We start from the raw sequence: 16,302 nt of genomic DNA, 5'->3' as shown, positions 1-16,302 counted from the left end.
AGTCCCTGTCTTTCAAAACCTTGTGGATCAGTGGAGGAGAAGGATTGACATAGGATTAATGAATCATAAAGGAGAGCCTCCCAGACAAAGTGGCTTTCGGACCTGGTAATGCCTCAGCAAAAGTTGGTGCTGTATGGCCACTGTTAGCTCTCCGTCTTCTCTCCACAAAGAACAGAGGAAGAGTTCCTGGATAAAGTGAACAGGAAACTGGCTCAGACCAACCCCAAGAAAGGCATGTTGACCACGAAGCCCTGCCACTGTAGGGAAGTCCTGAAGTTAGTGCTCTCGCCCCTCACCCAGCACTGCCTGGTCATTGGAGAAACCACGTGTGCATTTTATTACCTGCTGGAATCTGCCGCTGCCTCCTTGGATCTGTCAGATAATTACATGGTAAGCAAGCTCCGCTCTCTACCCCTGAGCTGAGCCCTATGACTTGGGGGGATTTGATTGGGATTTCTTACCACAAGTATGAAAAAATGGAGGAAAGTGGGAGAGAGGAAGGAGCTGTAAGGGGTCTAGGAGAGAGCTCGAAGCGGAAGCGTGGCGGGGAAGAGCACCGTGTGCTGCCGAAGCTGCCTCGACACCTCCCACCAGTCCAGCTCCCCGTTTCCAGTTAAATCCTGCCACAGTTCAGATTCTTCATAGCCTTGGTCCAGCTACCGTCCTAATCACACACTTAGCAGCATCCGAATCCTAATCCAGTTTCTCCTCCCCTTCTCTTGTTTGGAGGCCTTCTTTTATTTGAGGAAGGCAAGCAGTCTTCTGGGCCAACCCTCCGCATTCTCGTTTTTTAAAAAGCACAAGGTGAAGATCTGTCAGTTTGAAGAAGCCACTTTCTGTCGTCTCCAGTCAGAGGTGAGGGCAGGGATTAACCTTGAACTTTGCGGTATTTCTCCTTAAGGATTACCCTATTATTTCCTTTAAAGTCTCTTTGCCTTTTGTGAGCAATTATAAATGTGATTTAAATTCAAAACATAGAAATACATGTAGAAAGTGAAAGAGCACTTCCTAATCCCTTGTCACCCCCAGCATAGTTGATAAGTTGGTGAAAGTGATCAAAAGATATAAACTTCCAGTTATAAGTCCTGGAAATGTGATGTATAGCTTGTGACTGTAGTTAACAATACTGTACTGTATATTTGAAAGTTGCTAAGAGAGTAGATCTTAAAAGTTCTTATCACAAGAAAAAAAATTGTACTTATATGTGGTGATAAATGTTAAACTTGTTGTAGTGATCATTTCCCAATGTATACACATATTGAAACATTATACTGTACACCTAAAACTAACATTATATGTCACTGTCCTTCAATTAAAGAAATCATCACATTGTACACCTTAAACTAACACAATGTTATGTGTGAAAGATATCTCAATAAAGCTAGAAGGAAAAGAGCATACTTTTCAAACTCTCCCCGCTCAACCCTATACCACTCAGCTGCTGGGTCCTCCCTCCAGTGTTATATATCTGTATGTATTTTGCCAGAGGGGCTCAGCATACATAAATATATACAATCTACCCACTTCCTTTGTTAAATACAAATAGGAGCTCTCTGTACTCCATTGCACATCTTGCTTTAACAGTAAATAAAACCTCCCTGGTGGTCCAGTGGTTAAGACTCAACGCTTCCACTCCAGCGGCAAGTGGGCAGGAGGGTTTTCAGCCCCTGGTCAGGAAACTAAGATCTTTGGCTGTACTGCAGCCAAAAAATAAATAAATAATGTACCTTGTAGATCATTCTGTATCATTTATGACAAATTTTCCTGAAGGAATAAGATTCGTATGACAAATAAAAACTCTGGGGAAAGCACGGCATGAGACATTCCATTGTCAAATGACAAATAGGAGTAAACCTATTTATTCTGTATGAATAACTCAGGACAGCTCAGCAACTTCTTCCAGCCTCCTTGCTATTAAATCCAACAGAACAAAATGTGTTGGAATTATTATCAGTTTATAAATAATGACTCCGTAAAACTATGGGGGATTTTTGTTGGAGAGCCAAAGTTTAAAATTTTTAAAAAGTAAGTAAAAATTAATTTCAGTGTAAACCTTAAGATACTTTGGTTAGGAGAATAAACCTAATGTGGATAAAGCCTTTGAACACCAAAGGGGATATTACAGTAGTCCACAGTGTTGTATTATTTGTGTTTCAACCAAAAGGTCTTTGAAAGTGTTAGTCTCTCAGTCATGTCCGACTCTTTCAGACCCCATGGACTGTAGCCTGCCAGGCTGCTCTGTCCATGGGATTCTCCAGGCAAGAATACTGGAGTGGGTTGCCGTGCCCTCCTCCAGGGCATCTTCCTGACCCAGGGATCAAACCCCGGTCTCCTGCACCACAGGCAGATTCTTTACCATCTGAGCCACCAGGGAAGCAAAGTTTTAAATAATTATTTCTTTCCATTTCTTTCCATTGTGCAGTCTTCTTAACATTGTTCAGAGATTACCATAGACTTGATCCCTTTCTTAGCCATAGATTTAGCCACAGAGCATGAAGGTATATGATAACCTCAGAGTAGTTCCTCAGCTCCTATCCTTGTACACTGTGGTGGTACAACTTGTTTATGAAGAGAATGATGAGATTTGGTGATATTGCAGATGCTTTCCATGGCATCTGAAGCTAAAGACAGTCCCATGTGAGTCTCCCAGCATTGCTTTGTAAATCACAGTCTTTCTCTACTACTGACAAACGTGTGGGAGATGAGAAAGGAGAGTGCTTTCTCCATAATTACATTTTCTCACTCCTTTACTTGCTCATGGCCCTACGGGTGCTTGTTAGTGTCGCCAGGCTCTGCTCTAACTCTGCTCCCTCTGGCACCTTGGGCCCCAGGTTCTCATTCCAAAATAAGAGCCGGTGTGTTGCATCCAGAACCTTGTCCTTAGTACTCTTCTCACGTTTACATTACTGTTTCTCACTTTACTGTCTCCAGGTCTGTTTCAACATGGGACAGATCACCCTGGCCAAAAAACTGGCTAGGCGAGCCCTTCATCTGCTGAAAAGGAATTTTCCCTGGACCTGGCTTGGTGTCATTTTCCAAACATTTCTAGAAAAATGCTGGTATTCCTGTTCCCTGAGTCAACCTCGAAACAACCCTAGTGAGAAGTGAGAAGCTTTGCCAACTTGTCCTGGTTCCATTTAGGGTCACAGAGAGCTAAAGTTGGACCTAGGCTGGAGTTTTGCCTATTTGACTCTAAGGCTCTTCTTTTCAAGCATATGAACAGTTCTCATTCATTTACCTTACTCTGGGCCAATTCAGTGTAGCAGAATGAGTACATCTTTTGTCTTTGAAGTATGGTATTATCTTGTCTTTTTCAAATAAAGATACATATATGTGCTGTGTGTCCACATACACATATATGGAATTTAATGTTATTTCTCTGATAGATATACACATAATATTAAACACTGCCTAGTTATCGAGCTGTAATAATTTATAGGAAATCTGTTCAACCAAAAGAACAATTCAAAGAATGAACCTTTTTTAAAAAACCTCTCTGAAAACTTCTTTTTGGTCAAGAGGGATGAATTTGAAAAGCATATGAGGTTAGAAGTAGTGGGCTCCCAGGAATCTTTCTGAGTCTGGAAGTCTGTGGGTGAGTAGACTCCGATTTCTTTTGGGGAAGGCTGGTGGACACTGGTAAAGGATAAGGGCGTGCTAACCACCCTTTGCTTCCCACCAGGAAGAAGAAGCTGGCAGTCCTGCAGCAGCAGATGCACTGTCTCTCCCTGCTCCGGCAGCTCTACAGCCTGGAGGCCACAGCCAGCAGCCGCAGGTTTGCCTGCCTGGCCACTCTTATGCAGAAGAATTCAGTCAAGGAGCTTCCTGGTGAAGCCCAGGTAGGCAAGCCCTTGCTTTACCTCTGGACCTCACTCAGAAACCTAAGATGCTCAGGGGAGAGACCCTGTCAAGTCCCTGGTGAAGCATGGTTCCACGGTAACCCAGACTTAACAGGACGTTGCTGATTGTGTGTTTGAGCAGGGTTCTCATTTTGCAGTTTATAGGGAGGCTTTCATGTATGATACTATCTGTGTACCCTCTGAACTGAATGTTGACCTTAGTGTGTATTTGTGTGTACAAAAGAGTATTTAAGGAGTGATCAGAAGTAGGGAAGGGGTCATAGCTTCCATCAGATTCTCAAGCCAGTCCACAAATAAGGATAAGATTTGCTGACTTAGGGAAAAAGAAGAAAGGGAAATATGTCTTCCTAATTTTAGTGTCTATATATATATGTACCCATTTGCTCAACAAATATTTGATGAACACCTATTCTATACCAGATTTCCCTGATAGCTCAGTTGGTAAAGAACCCGCCTGCAATGTGGGTTCAATCCCTGGGTTGGGAAGATCCCCTGGAGAAGGGAAAGGCTACCCGCTTCAGTATTCTGGACTAGAGAATTCATGGACTGTATAGTCCGTGGGGTCACAAAGAGTCAAACACAACTGAACGACTTTTACTTACTCTGTACCAGACACTGGATCTTAGTTCCAGGGAAACATAATATTTGATATGTTCAGTTCAGTTCAGTTCAGTCGCTCAGTCGTGTCCGACTCTTTGCGACCCCATGAATCACAGCACGGCAGGCCTCCCTGTCTATCACCAACTCCCAGAGTTCACTCAAACTCACGTCCATCGAGTCAGTGATGCCATCCAGCCATCTCATCCTCTGTCATCCCCTTTTCCTCCTGCCCCCAATCCCTCCTAGCATCAGAGTCTTTTCCAATGAGTCAACTCTTCGCATGAGGTAGCCAAAGTACTAGAGTTTCAGCTTTAGCATCATTCCTTCCAAAGAACACCCAGGACTGATCTCCTTTAGAATGGACTGGTTGGATCTCCTTGCAGTCCAAGGGACTCTCAAGAGTCTTCTCCAACACCATAGTTCAAAAGCATCAATTCTTCGGTGTTCAGCTCTCTTCACGGTCCAACTCTCACATCCATACATGACCACTGGAAAAACCATAGCCTTGACTAGACGGACCTTTGTTGGCAAAGTAATGTCTCTGCTTTTGAATATGCTATCTAGGTTGGTCACAACTTTCCTTCCAAGGACTAAGCATCTTTTAATTTCATGGCTGCAGTCACCATCTGCAGTGATTTTGGAGCTCAAAAAGATAAAGTCTGACACTGTTTCCACTGTTTCCCCATCTATTTCCCATGAAGTGATGGGACCGGATGCCATGATCTTCGTTTTCTGAATGTTGAGCTTTAAGTATGTTAGGTGATAATAAATGCAATGAAATAAATTAAGCAGAGGCCAGAGGACATAGAGTTCTGGAAACTAGGGGTGCAGTTTTAATAAGGTTGTAGGGAAAGCCTCACCGAGCAGGTAGCATTTGGGCAACTATCTGAAGGAGATGAGAAAGTAGGCCACATGGGAGAAGAGGCCACCTGGGAGAAGAGTGGGCAGGAGGAAGGCAGAGTGAATGCACAAGGCCTGCCCTCTGTGTTGAGGAGTAGTGCAGGGGCCAGTGTGACTGGAGGGGAGTGAGAAGAGAAAGAGCCAGGAGGTGAGTCAGAGAGGCCAGGGAGGGGGTGGCAGATGGTGCAGGCCTTGTGGCCACTGTGGGAGTTTTGGCTTTTACTCCAAAGAAGATGAGAAGCTGTTGGAAAATTCTTAGAGGAGGAGTGACAGAGTCTACTTAGAAGCGTGTCATCAAATGATGTTAAATGTACAACTGATGACAGAGATCTAGGCGGCAGTTCTGTAGAGTTCTAAGGAGCAATTAGAGGCTTCGTTTAGAGAAAACAGAAGAGGTGCAGTCTGAGCAGCATTTTGAAGGGGAAAGTCTAGGATTGGGGAAAAGAAAAGGGGCAGATGGAGGAAGCTGTTTAAAGAACAAGCAGTGACAATGGTCAAATCAAAAACGTAGGGGTGGGAAGGAGCGTGTTTTCACAGCTGGAGTTGAGGTGAGCAGTGGCTCCCAGGAGTGCTACACAGAGTGAATAGCAGGCACGCGGGGGCTCTTAACCAGAAAAGGGACGAGCTGGAGCTGCAGCCTGACTGTGCAGTCTGGATATTCACCCCATGTTTGTTGTCCCACAGGTTGTCTCTACCTATGTGGCCCTCTCCCAGTTCTCCCAGAACGTGGGTGACAAGGAGAAGTGGCTGTACCATGAGCAGCTGGCCATTCAGAAAAGCAGCCTGTGCTGGTTCTCCAGGGAGGGACTGTTGGCCACAGCCCAGCTCATGCAGGCCTTGGCCTACACCAAACTCTGCCTTGGGCATCTCGACTTCTCCATCAAGCTGGGTAATGGGGCCTGGGGCTGGTGGGCCTGGGGCTTTTAGAGAGGCCAGGCGCACCTCTAGACCTCACGATGCTCTTTAACCTCCTTAGGTTTTCAAGCTCATGAGATATGCAGACACCTCAAGAAACCAGCTCTGGAGAACCTGGTTCTCTCAGTTCTCTTCAGATCTGCATTTCTGAAGAAGAAGTATTAAGATCCTTTTCTGTCCTTTGTAGTTGTTGCCTCAGAGGGGAGATTATGACCTACCAGAGCAGTTTAGAGTGGAGAAGGAGAAGCTGTCTTGTCTCCACAGCCAGGACTGTCTCTGGTAGTCCTCCAGAAACATTGTCTTAAGTTTGAGGGGTCAGGAGTAGAAATTCAGAGTCTGGGCACTAGATATTCCACCCCCTTCCCTCCATCCCCCGCATGCGTTTTACTGCAGGGAGGTCGGTAATTGGCAATAGCTCAAGACCGTGGGAGTTGTTTCAGAGTCATTTTCCCACTTCCTTTGCTTAGAGATAGGTCTGATCCCAGGCACAGATGCTCTCTATATAAATAGAATTACGGGATGGAGATCTAGGGGCTGTTAGGCCACCTTGAAGGTGTAAGATCCCTTCCTCTCCTGTACAGCCCTTCCCATTCTCCAGCTGGTCCCAGTGGCTCTGTCTCTCGGCAGGTTTGATCTGTGTGTCCACGTGCTGGAGAGTCAATGGGTGCTCATTTCCCAGAGTCATGATGTCCTTGGCCAGGCCTGCTTCTATTCTGCTTGCTTAGATCTGCTGCTCTACGGAAAAGGTAAATCTTGTGCAGGGCTCTGCTGTATTCCTGAGGGATTCAGACCTCAGGTGGGGCCCTGGGTTTGGCACACAGGCACTCATGGGCCTGTCCTTTGGGCATGGCCTCTGCTCCTGACCCTTGTTCCTTAAAGTCTAGGAACCACATTGTGATTCAGGGTGCCTGCTTTTGAGGTGGTGTCCCCTCCCCTGGACCACGCACCTTATATACTACTTTATAGTTGACAACTTATACTACTAGCCTGGTTACTCTCTCTGTCCACAGGATGGCTGTGTCGGCCCTTTGGGGAATGTCTGCATTTCATTCAACGCTATGAGCACAGCTGCATTCTAAATTCTCAGAGCAGTGTCATGCTGGGGGTCCACTCCTCTCTGGCCATGTGGTAATGTAGCATATCAGAGTCTTACTCAGGGCTGTGGGAAAGGGTAAGTTTGAAGACACCATGAACTCATTTAAGCTATTGCTTTTGCCCTACAAGGCAGGATGGTTCCACATCTCCAACCCATTTCTAAAGACCATTCACCTCCCATTTCCCCCCACATTATTGGAAGGGTTGTTCTTGTCCCTTAAGAGGTTTGGGTTCATAGATTAAGGGTTCAGTTTAGAGTTACATTTAAGTGTGAGATAATCCATGGCAAAGCTGTATATCATTGGTTTTCTTTTGAACCTCCTTACACAAGAGTTGTGTAGCCTTGGCCCCTTACCAGAATCACAAATCTGACTGAAGGAAGTCTTAGAGCCTTAGAGTAGTGACGGTTCTGTGGAGGACCCATAGTGGGCAGTTAGGGGAGATAGCTGAGAGCTGTGGTTCTTTCCCTTCAGGTTTGCCCAGGACTTACAGTGGAATCAGTTTCAGTACCACTTCTCCAAGGCTCGCCAGTTGGTGAAAAGAACCAATGCCTCACTATTTGGTTCCCATGGCTTTGTCCGATTCCTAGAGTGCCAGGTGCTAATTTTACAGAAAATGCCAGAAGATGTCTTCCTGCAAACTCTCCCAGAGACTCGCCGCCAAACCCTCACGGTACCTGTCTCCGTTATCCTCAACTAACACCTAAGGCATGGTACTCTTTCTGCCACCTGCCTCTCTCCCTTACTCTTCTCCTTGCTGCCTTGGTCTCTTTTTCCTCCTTGAACCCAGGTGTGGACTCTGTCCACCTATCTCATGTATCCTCCCAGATATTCTTGCATGTAGATCAGGACTGGATTTCTTACTGGATTTGCAAAAGCTACTACCCAATGCCATTAAAATGTTGACACTTAGCCCTTCTCAGTAGACCACTCTGGCTTTGTCTATAGTTTGACACATTTCCCTACATCCTTTCCTTCTGAATCTAAAACATTCCAGGTCCTCTGTATCTGAGAACAGACTTTCTGGCCCTCCTTGACCATCAGTAACTCCTTCCTGTTCCCCCAGCCCTGAGTGAGTGTGCTGAGTGGGAACTGCAGTAAGTTCTGATGGAGTGGAGTGGAGGAAAGAAAGTACTAATCCCTGAGCTAATGGACCTTCCTTTCCTTTCAGTACTTTAAGGAGTTTTTCTCTCGATGTGTGACCTGCCCTGTCTATCACCAGTGGGTCTCTGAGCTTAAAGCCTTTGTAATGAGAAATGGAAATGTGTCCTTGACCAGCATCATCAGACCTTTTGACACCTGCCTGACCAGGATTTGGATAGAGGGAGAATTCCTGGAGGAAAATAACTCCTTTGAACAAAATTTGGAAATACAGAGTAAGCATTCCTTTCTGGAACTCTTGTCTGAGAGACATAAAGAACAGTCTCAGATTCTTACTCATAAGCAGTTAAAAGCCATGTCCAAATAAGAAGGGACATGCAGATATGAGGATTAGTCCTTGCTTTAGAGGTAGTTGTCATTCTCTCACTGTGCCAGCCTCCGCCTCAACAGAGACCCCTTTATATAAGGCGTGTAAGAGCCTCTGTCAGCCCTTTGCTTCAGCATCTGTAACTCTTAGGCATAGGAAATTCCCCTTTGGTCCAAGCGCAAACAAATAAGTTGTTTCCGTGGAGTAGCTGGATGATCACTAAGGGAGAAAGAAGGCCTTAGAAATCACAGTGTAATGTCTGTGAAGGTGAATGATAAGAAATGAGCAAGAAAAAGGAGAGAATATAGTTTCTTACTTTAGGACCCAGCAAACCTCCTTTTTCCAGGCCATGAGTTAAATTTGTAATAGCCAAGGAAATTCTTTGTGTTTGTATTACTCTTTATGTTCCTATTTTCAGGATTTGTCAGAGAGGCTGATGTCAACAAGAAGGATAAAGAAGAAATTCAAGAATGTATCTGTTAATCAAACAAAAATCCTCTGAAGGGACCATGATTCTTTTATAACATGTAACACAAAGATATGCCACCAAGTCTCCTTTTTAAGATGCTATATATGTACATATTAAATATGCTAGCCTTTTACATTCGCCACTATCTGTATATCTTCATAAAAATAAAAGCATGTGTTTCTAAAGCATGAAATTTAGATCTTTCTTAACTCTCTTCATTAATGCAACTGGGGCAGAAATTATTACTAGAACCAGAGCTAGGCCAGAGGCCAGGGAAGCTTTGGGATTAAGCTGATTCCATCTTATATAAGGTGAGTCTGTTAACAGGTAATTCTTCCGTGCTGCAGCATTTCCTTTTGTGGCTGGATAACATTCCATTATATGGACATGCCACATTTTGCTTATCTGTTCATGCACTAATGGATATTGGCTTGGTTCTGCTTTTTGGTTATTATGAATAAAGCCACTATAAACATTTGTGTGCAGGTTTTGGTTTAAACATATGTTTCAGTTCTTTTCGGTATATACCCAGGAAAGGAATTGTTAGGTCATGAAGATGCTCTCTGTTTAGCTCTTCAAGGAACTGTCATATTTTCTCCTAAGTTGCTATACCACTTATATTTCCAGCAACAATGTGTAAGGGTTCCAGTTTTTCACATCTTCACAAACAATTGTTATTTGCTTGTTTTTTTATATAGCCATTCTTGTGATTGTGAAGTGATATCTCATTGTGGTGTTGAGTTGCATTTCCTTAATGACTAATGATGTTCATTTTTTATAAGCTTATTGGCCATTTGTATGTCTTCTTGGAGAAATGTCTATTCAGATCCTCTGCCCATTTGTTATTGGAATATTTGCCTTTTTATCATTGAGCTTGAAGAATTTCTTATATATTCTGGATGCTAAACCCTTATCAGATTTGATTTATAAATATTTTCTCTTATTCTGTAAGTTGTCTTTTCACATTCATGGTGGTATTGTTTTATAGCACAAGAGTGTTTTGTTTTGATGAAGTCCAATTTATCTATTTTTGGTTTTTGGCCGCTTGTGGGCTGCTGTCTCTGGGGTCGCACAGAGTCGGACACGACTGAAGCGACTTAGCAGCAGCAGCAGCAGCAGCAGCTTTGGTGTCATATCTTAGAAACCATTGCTCATCTTAAGTCACAAAGATTTTTTCCTCTGTTTTCTTCTAAGAGTTTTATAGTTCTAGCTTTTATTTAGGTCTTTGATTATTTTGAGTTCATTTTTGCATATAGTGAAAGTTAAGTTTCCCTCATTCTTTTGCGTGTGGGTATACACTATCTAAGCTGCTGCATTTGTTAAAAAGCACCATTTGTTAAAAAGACTATTCCTCTCCCATTTAAGTAAATACTGTCATTTTTATGTTTTAATAAGATTTATTTATTGGTTTTGTTTTGGCTGCACTGCATGGCATGGCAGGGATCTTTAGTTCCCTGACCAGGGTTCAAACCCAGGTCCCCTGCTGTGGAAGCTTAGAGTCTTAACCACTGGATCACCAGGGGAGTCCCCAAGTACTCTTGTTGATGTATGGTTTTATTAGACATATGGGTTTATTTCTGAACTCTCAATTCTGTTGCACTGGCCTATATAGCTATCCTTATGGCAAGCCACACAGTCCTGATTATTGCAGCTTTGTAGTAAGTTTTAAAATCAGGAAATGTGAGTCTTCCAACTTTATTATTCTTTTTCAAGATTGTTTTGACTGTTCTGGGTCCCTTGTATTTCCATATCACTATCAGCTTGCCAGTTTCTACAAAAAGGACAGCTGTAATTTTGATAGAATATGTTGACTCTGTAAATCAATTTGCAGAGAACTGCTATCAGCATTATTAAGTTTTCTTTTTAAAAATTTTACTTATTTGATTGTAAGATAATTACTTTACAGTATTGTGGTGGTTTTTGCCATACATCAACGTGAATCAGCCATGGCTGCACATGTGTCCCCACCATCCTGAATCCCCCCTCCCTCTCACCCCATCCCTCCGGGTTGTCCCAGAGCACTGGTTTTGAGTGCCCTGCTTCATGCATCAAACTTGCAGTGGTCATCTATTTCACATATGGTAATATACATGTTTCAATGCTATTCTCTTAAATCATCCCACCCTTACCTTCTCCCACAGAGTCCGAAAGTCTGTTCTTTACATCTGTGTCTCTTTTGCTGTCCTGCTTATAGGATCATTGTCACCATAAATTCCATATATAAGCATAATATACTGTATTGGTGTTTCTTTCTCTGGCTTACTTCACTCTGTATAATAGGCTCCAGTTTCATCCACCTCATTAGAACTGACTCAGATGTGTTCTTCTTTATAGCTGAGTAATATTCCATTGTGTATGCCTACCACAGCTTCCTTTTCCATTTGTCTGCCAATGGACATCTAGTTTGCTTCCATGTCCTAGCTATTGTAAACAGTGCTGCAATGAACATTGTGGTACATGTGTGTCTTTCAATTCTGCTTTCCTTGGTGTGTATGCTCAGCAGTGAAATTGCTGGGTCGTATGGCAGTTCTATTTCCAGTTTTTTAAGGAATCTCCACACTGTTCTCCATTCCCACCAACAGTGTAAGAAGGTCCCCTTTTCTCCACACCCTCTCCAGCATTTATTGTTTATAGATTTTTTGATGGTGGTCATTCTGACCAGTGTGAGATGGTACCTCATTGTGGTTTTGATTTGCATTTCCCTGATAATGAGTGATGTTGAGCATCTTTTCATGTGTTTATTAGCCATCTGTATGTCTTCTTTGGAAAAATGTCTGTTTAGTTCTTGGGCTGACTTTTTGATTGGGTTCATTTTTCTGGTATTGTGCTGCATAAGCTACTTGTATATTTTGGAGATTAATTCTTTGTCAGTTGCTTCATTTGCTATTATTTTCTACCATTCTGAAGGCTGCCATTTTGCCTTGCTTATTGTTTCCTTCACTGTGCAAAAGCTTTTAAGTTTAATTATGTCCCGTTTATTTTTGTTTTTATTTCTGTTACTCTGGAAGGTGGATCATAGAGGATCTTGCTGTGCTTTATGTCATAGAGCATTCTGCGTATGTTTTCATTTAAAAGTTTTAAAGTTTCTGGTCTTACATTTAGATCTTTAATCCATTTTGAGTTTATTTTTGTGTATGGTGTTAAAACGTGTTCTAGTTTCATTCTTTTACATGTGGTTGACCAGTTTTCCCAGCACCACTTGTTAAAGAGATTGTGTTTTCTCCATTGTATATTTTTGCCTCCTTTGTCAAAGATAAGGTGTCCATAGGTGCATGGATTTATCCCGGGGCTTTTTTTGTTCCATTGATCTATATTTCTGTCTTTGTGCCAGTACCATACTGTCTGGATGACTGCAGCTTTGTAGTAGAATCTGAAGTCAGGAAGGTTGTTTCCTCCAGTTCCATTCTTTCTCAAGATTGCTTTGGCTATTTGAGTTTTTTGTGTGTGTTTCCATACACATTGTGAAATGATTTGTTATAGTTCTGTGAAAAATACCATTGGTAGGTTGCTAGGGATTGCGTTGAATCTATAGATTGCTTTGGGTAGTGTACTCATTTTCATTATATTGATTCTTCCAATCCACAAACATGTGTTTCTCCATCTATTTGTGTCATCTTTGATTTCTTTCATCAGTGTTTTATAGTTTTCTCTATATATGGGTCTTTTGTTTCTTTAGGTAAATGTATTCCTAAGCATTTTATTCTTTTCATTGCGACAGTGAATGGGATTGTTTCCTTAATTTCTCCTTCTGTCTTTTCATTATTAGTGTATAGGAATGCAAGGGATTTCTGTGTATTAATTTTATATCCTGAAACTTTACTATGTTCATTAATTAGCTCTAGTAATTTTCTGGTGGTGTCTTTAGGGTTTTCTATGTAGAGGATCATGTCATCTGTAGATAGTGAGAATTTTACTTCTTCATTTCCAATCTGGATTCCTTTTATTTCTTTTTCTTCTGATTGCTGTGACTGGGACTTCCAAAACTATGTTGAATAGAAGTGGTGAGAGTGGGCACCAAGTTTTCTAATCCATGAAAGTGACATATCTTTTCCATATATTCCTTAATTTCTTCCTTAATTTCTTTCAGTAATGTTTTGTAGTTTTTAATGCACCAGCCTTACTCCTATTTTGTGAAATTTATGCCTAAATAATTTTATTATTCTTGATACTATTGTATATAGAGTTGTTTTCTTAATTTCATTTTGAGTTGTTCATTGCTAGAATATAGAGATAAAACTGATTTTCACGTATTGGTTTTGTATCCTGAAACTTTTTTTCAGGGTACAAATTTGCTGAACTAATTTGTTAACTCTAAATTTTGGGGGGGTGAGTGGATTTCTTAGCCTTTTTTATATACAAGATCATGTCATCTGCAAATGGAGATAATTTTACTTCTTCCTTTCCAATCTAGATGGCTTTTATTTTTCTTGTTTAACTGCACTTGCTAGAACCTATAGTATAATGTTGAATAAAAGTGACAAGAGAGGACATCTTTGTCTTGTTCTCAACTATTGGGGAAAACTTTTTAGTTTTTCACCTTTAAGTATGATGTTAGCTGTGAATTATTTATAGATGTTCTTTATCAGGTTGATGAAGTCCTGTGCTATTCCTAGTTTGTTGAGTGTTTTTATCATGATAGAGTGTTGGGTTTTATCAAACACTTTTTCTGTCACCCATTGAAATGATCATGTGGTTTGGCAGAAGGAGTTTCTATTAATATGATGTATCATACTGATTTTCAAATGTAGAACCAACCTGGCATTCACTTCTAGAATAAGTCTTGCTTTGTCATGGTCTGTAATCCTTTCTATTTGTTCCCACGTCCTATCTGCCACTGTTTCACTGAAGATTTTTTGCATCTACATTCATAAATAATGTTGGCCTATAGTTTTCTTGTAATCTCTTTGTCTGGTTTTTGTATATAAGTAAAACTGCTCTCATAGAAATGAGTTGGTAAGTATTCCTTCCTCTCTTCGTTTTTTTTTTTTTTTTTTTGAAGAGTTTGTGAAGGATTGGTTTTAAAATTCATTCAGTATTTGATCGAACTCACCAGAAAAGCCATCTGGTCCTAAGCATCTCTTTGTGGGAAGTTTTTTGATTACTAATTAAACCTCTTTACATGGTATAGATTTTCTATTTCTCTTTAAGTCATTTTCAGTAGTTTACATCTTTCTAGGAATTTGTCCATTTCATCTAAGTTATCTAAGGTATGCAATTGTTCATAATATTTCTTATCCTTTTTATTTCATAAGGTCAGTAGTTCTTCCCTTTTCATTTCTGATTTAGTAATTTGAGTCATCTTCCCTTTATTTCTTATCCAGTCTAACCAAGATTTGTCAATTTTGGTGATCTGGTCAAAGAACCGACTTTTGGTTTTGTTGATTTTTTTTCTGTTGTTTTTCTGTTCTCCATTTCATTTATTTCTGCTCTGAGTTTTGTTATTTTCTTCCTTCTGCTTGCTTTGAGTTTAGTTTGCTCTTTTATTTATAGTTTCTTCAGGTGGAAAATTAGGTTATTAATTTGAAATCTTCTCTTTTTTTTTCTAACATAGGTGTTTACAACTATAAATTTCCCTCTAAGCACTGTCTTTGTTGAATCACCTAACTTTTGGTATGTTGCGTAATTATATTCATTCATTTCAAAGCATTCATTCATTTCTAATTTCTGTTGTGATTTCTTCTTTTTTCCTATTTGTTATTTAGGAGTGAGTGAGTTGTTTGATTTCCACATATTTGTGACTTTCCAAATTTTGCTTCTGTTATTGACTTCTAGTTTCAAACCATTATGGTCAGAAAAAATACTTTATATAATTTCAGTCCTTCTAAATTTATTTAGACTTAATTATGGTCAAGCATGTGGTCTATCCTAGAGACTGTTGCATGTATATTTGAGGAGAATGTGTATTCTGCTTTGTTGGGTGGTGTGTTCTGCAGATATCTGAGAGGTCCTATTGGTTTATAGTGTTACTCATGTCTACTCTTTTGTTGTTGCTCTTCCACCTCCTTGCTGTATTGTTTTTGAAAGTAGAATATTGAAGTCTACAACCATTACAATTTATTTATCCCTTCAGTTCTGTCAGTTTTTGCCTCAGGTATTTTGAAACTCTGTTGTTAGGTACACATATATTTATAATTGTTATATCTTCTTAGTGGATTTATTCTTTTTTCATTATAAAATGTCCTTTGTCACTAGTAACAATTTTTGCCCTAAAGCCTATTTTGTCTGATATTAGTATAGCTACTCTAGTGCTCTGTAACTAGTTTGCATGATATGCTTTTCCATTCTTTTACTTTCAGCAGACTTGTGTTTTTCAATCTAACGTTTGTTTTCTAGAAGCAGCATATAGTGGAGTCATATATTTTTTAAATCAATTTTGCCAATATCTGCCTTTTAATTAGGATGTTTAATCTATTTACATTCAGTATAGTTACTGATAAGGTAAGATTTATGTCTTCCAGTTTGTTATTTGTTTTCTACTTGTTTTATGCCTTTTTTCTCCTTTATTTCACCACTGTCTTTTGTCATATTAGATAATTTAATTCCCTTGTCATTTCTTTTACTGTATAATTTTGCACTATTTTATTACTGTAGAAATTATAGTTAGCATTTTAATTTAAAATAATCTAGTTCAGATTAATATAACTTAATTTCAATCATATATTAATACAAAAATTTGATTCTATATAGCCCCATTCCTTCTTTCTCCCTCTTCATATTGTTACTGTCATAAAAGTTACATCTTAATAAATGGTATGCCCATCAGCACAGGTATATAATTATTGCTTTATTAAGTTGTCTCTTAAATAGAGGTAAGGGGAAGCCATTTTTCTTGAGTAAACACTCCTTGGATTGATGCAAGTCATTGGTTAATTTCCAGAGTTCCAAAAAAAGTTGACAGTATTTTTGCCAGTTTTCTTGTTTCTTTTATGAAGGCAAGAATTTTCAGAGTTCTTTAACCATTTTCTTTTAAAATTACTCTCAATGTACTTTTAACTT

At 40.3% G+C, this 16,302-nt stretch overlaps 1 protein-coding gene across 2 annotated transcripts in view; it reads left to right on the top strand.

The window, feature by feature from the left end:
- Nucleotides 1-9,488, top strand: part of LOC102266095 (adenylate cyclase type 10) — a 38,977-nt gene extending 29,489 nt beyond the window's left edge. For both annotated transcript variants that reach the window (XM_070360932.1, XM_070360933.1), the window contains exons 21-31: nucleotides 171-390; nucleotides 730-855; nucleotides 2,932-3,104; nucleotides 3,683-3,839; nucleotides 6,045-6,249; nucleotides 6,337-6,433; nucleotides 6,903-7,021; nucleotides 7,286-7,403; nucleotides 7,844-8,042; nucleotides 8,541-8,745; nucleotides 9,256-9,488. In XM_070360932.1, the coding sequence (XP_070217033.1) occupies nucleotides 171-390; nucleotides 730-855; nucleotides 2,932-3,104; nucleotides 3,683-3,839; nucleotides 6,045-6,249; nucleotides 6,337-6,433; nucleotides 6,903-7,021; nucleotides 7,286-7,403; nucleotides 7,844-8,042; nucleotides 8,541-8,745; nucleotides 9,256-9,320 (1,684 nt within the window). In that variant the 3' untranslated portion in view covers nucleotides 9,321-9,488. The remainder of the gene's footprint in view (nucleotides 1-170; nucleotides 391-729; nucleotides 856-2,931; nucleotides 3,105-3,682; nucleotides 3,840-6,044; nucleotides 6,250-6,336; nucleotides 6,434-6,902; nucleotides 7,022-7,285; nucleotides 7,404-7,843; nucleotides 8,043-8,540; nucleotides 8,746-9,255) is intronic.
- The last annotated feature ends 6,814 nt before the right edge of the window (nucleotides 9,489-16,302 follow it).

The sequence above is a fragment of the Bos mutus genome, chromosome 23 (genome assembly GCF_027580195.1).
Source record: "Bos mutus isolate GX-2022 chromosome 23, NWIPB_WYAK_1.1, whole genome shotgun sequence".
NCBI classification, from domain to species: Eukaryota; Metazoa; Chordata; class Mammalia; order Artiodactyla; family Bovidae; genus Bos; species Bos mutus.
Note: the sequence above shows the minus strand (reverse complement) of the source record. Positions and strands in the feature narration are given on the sequence as shown.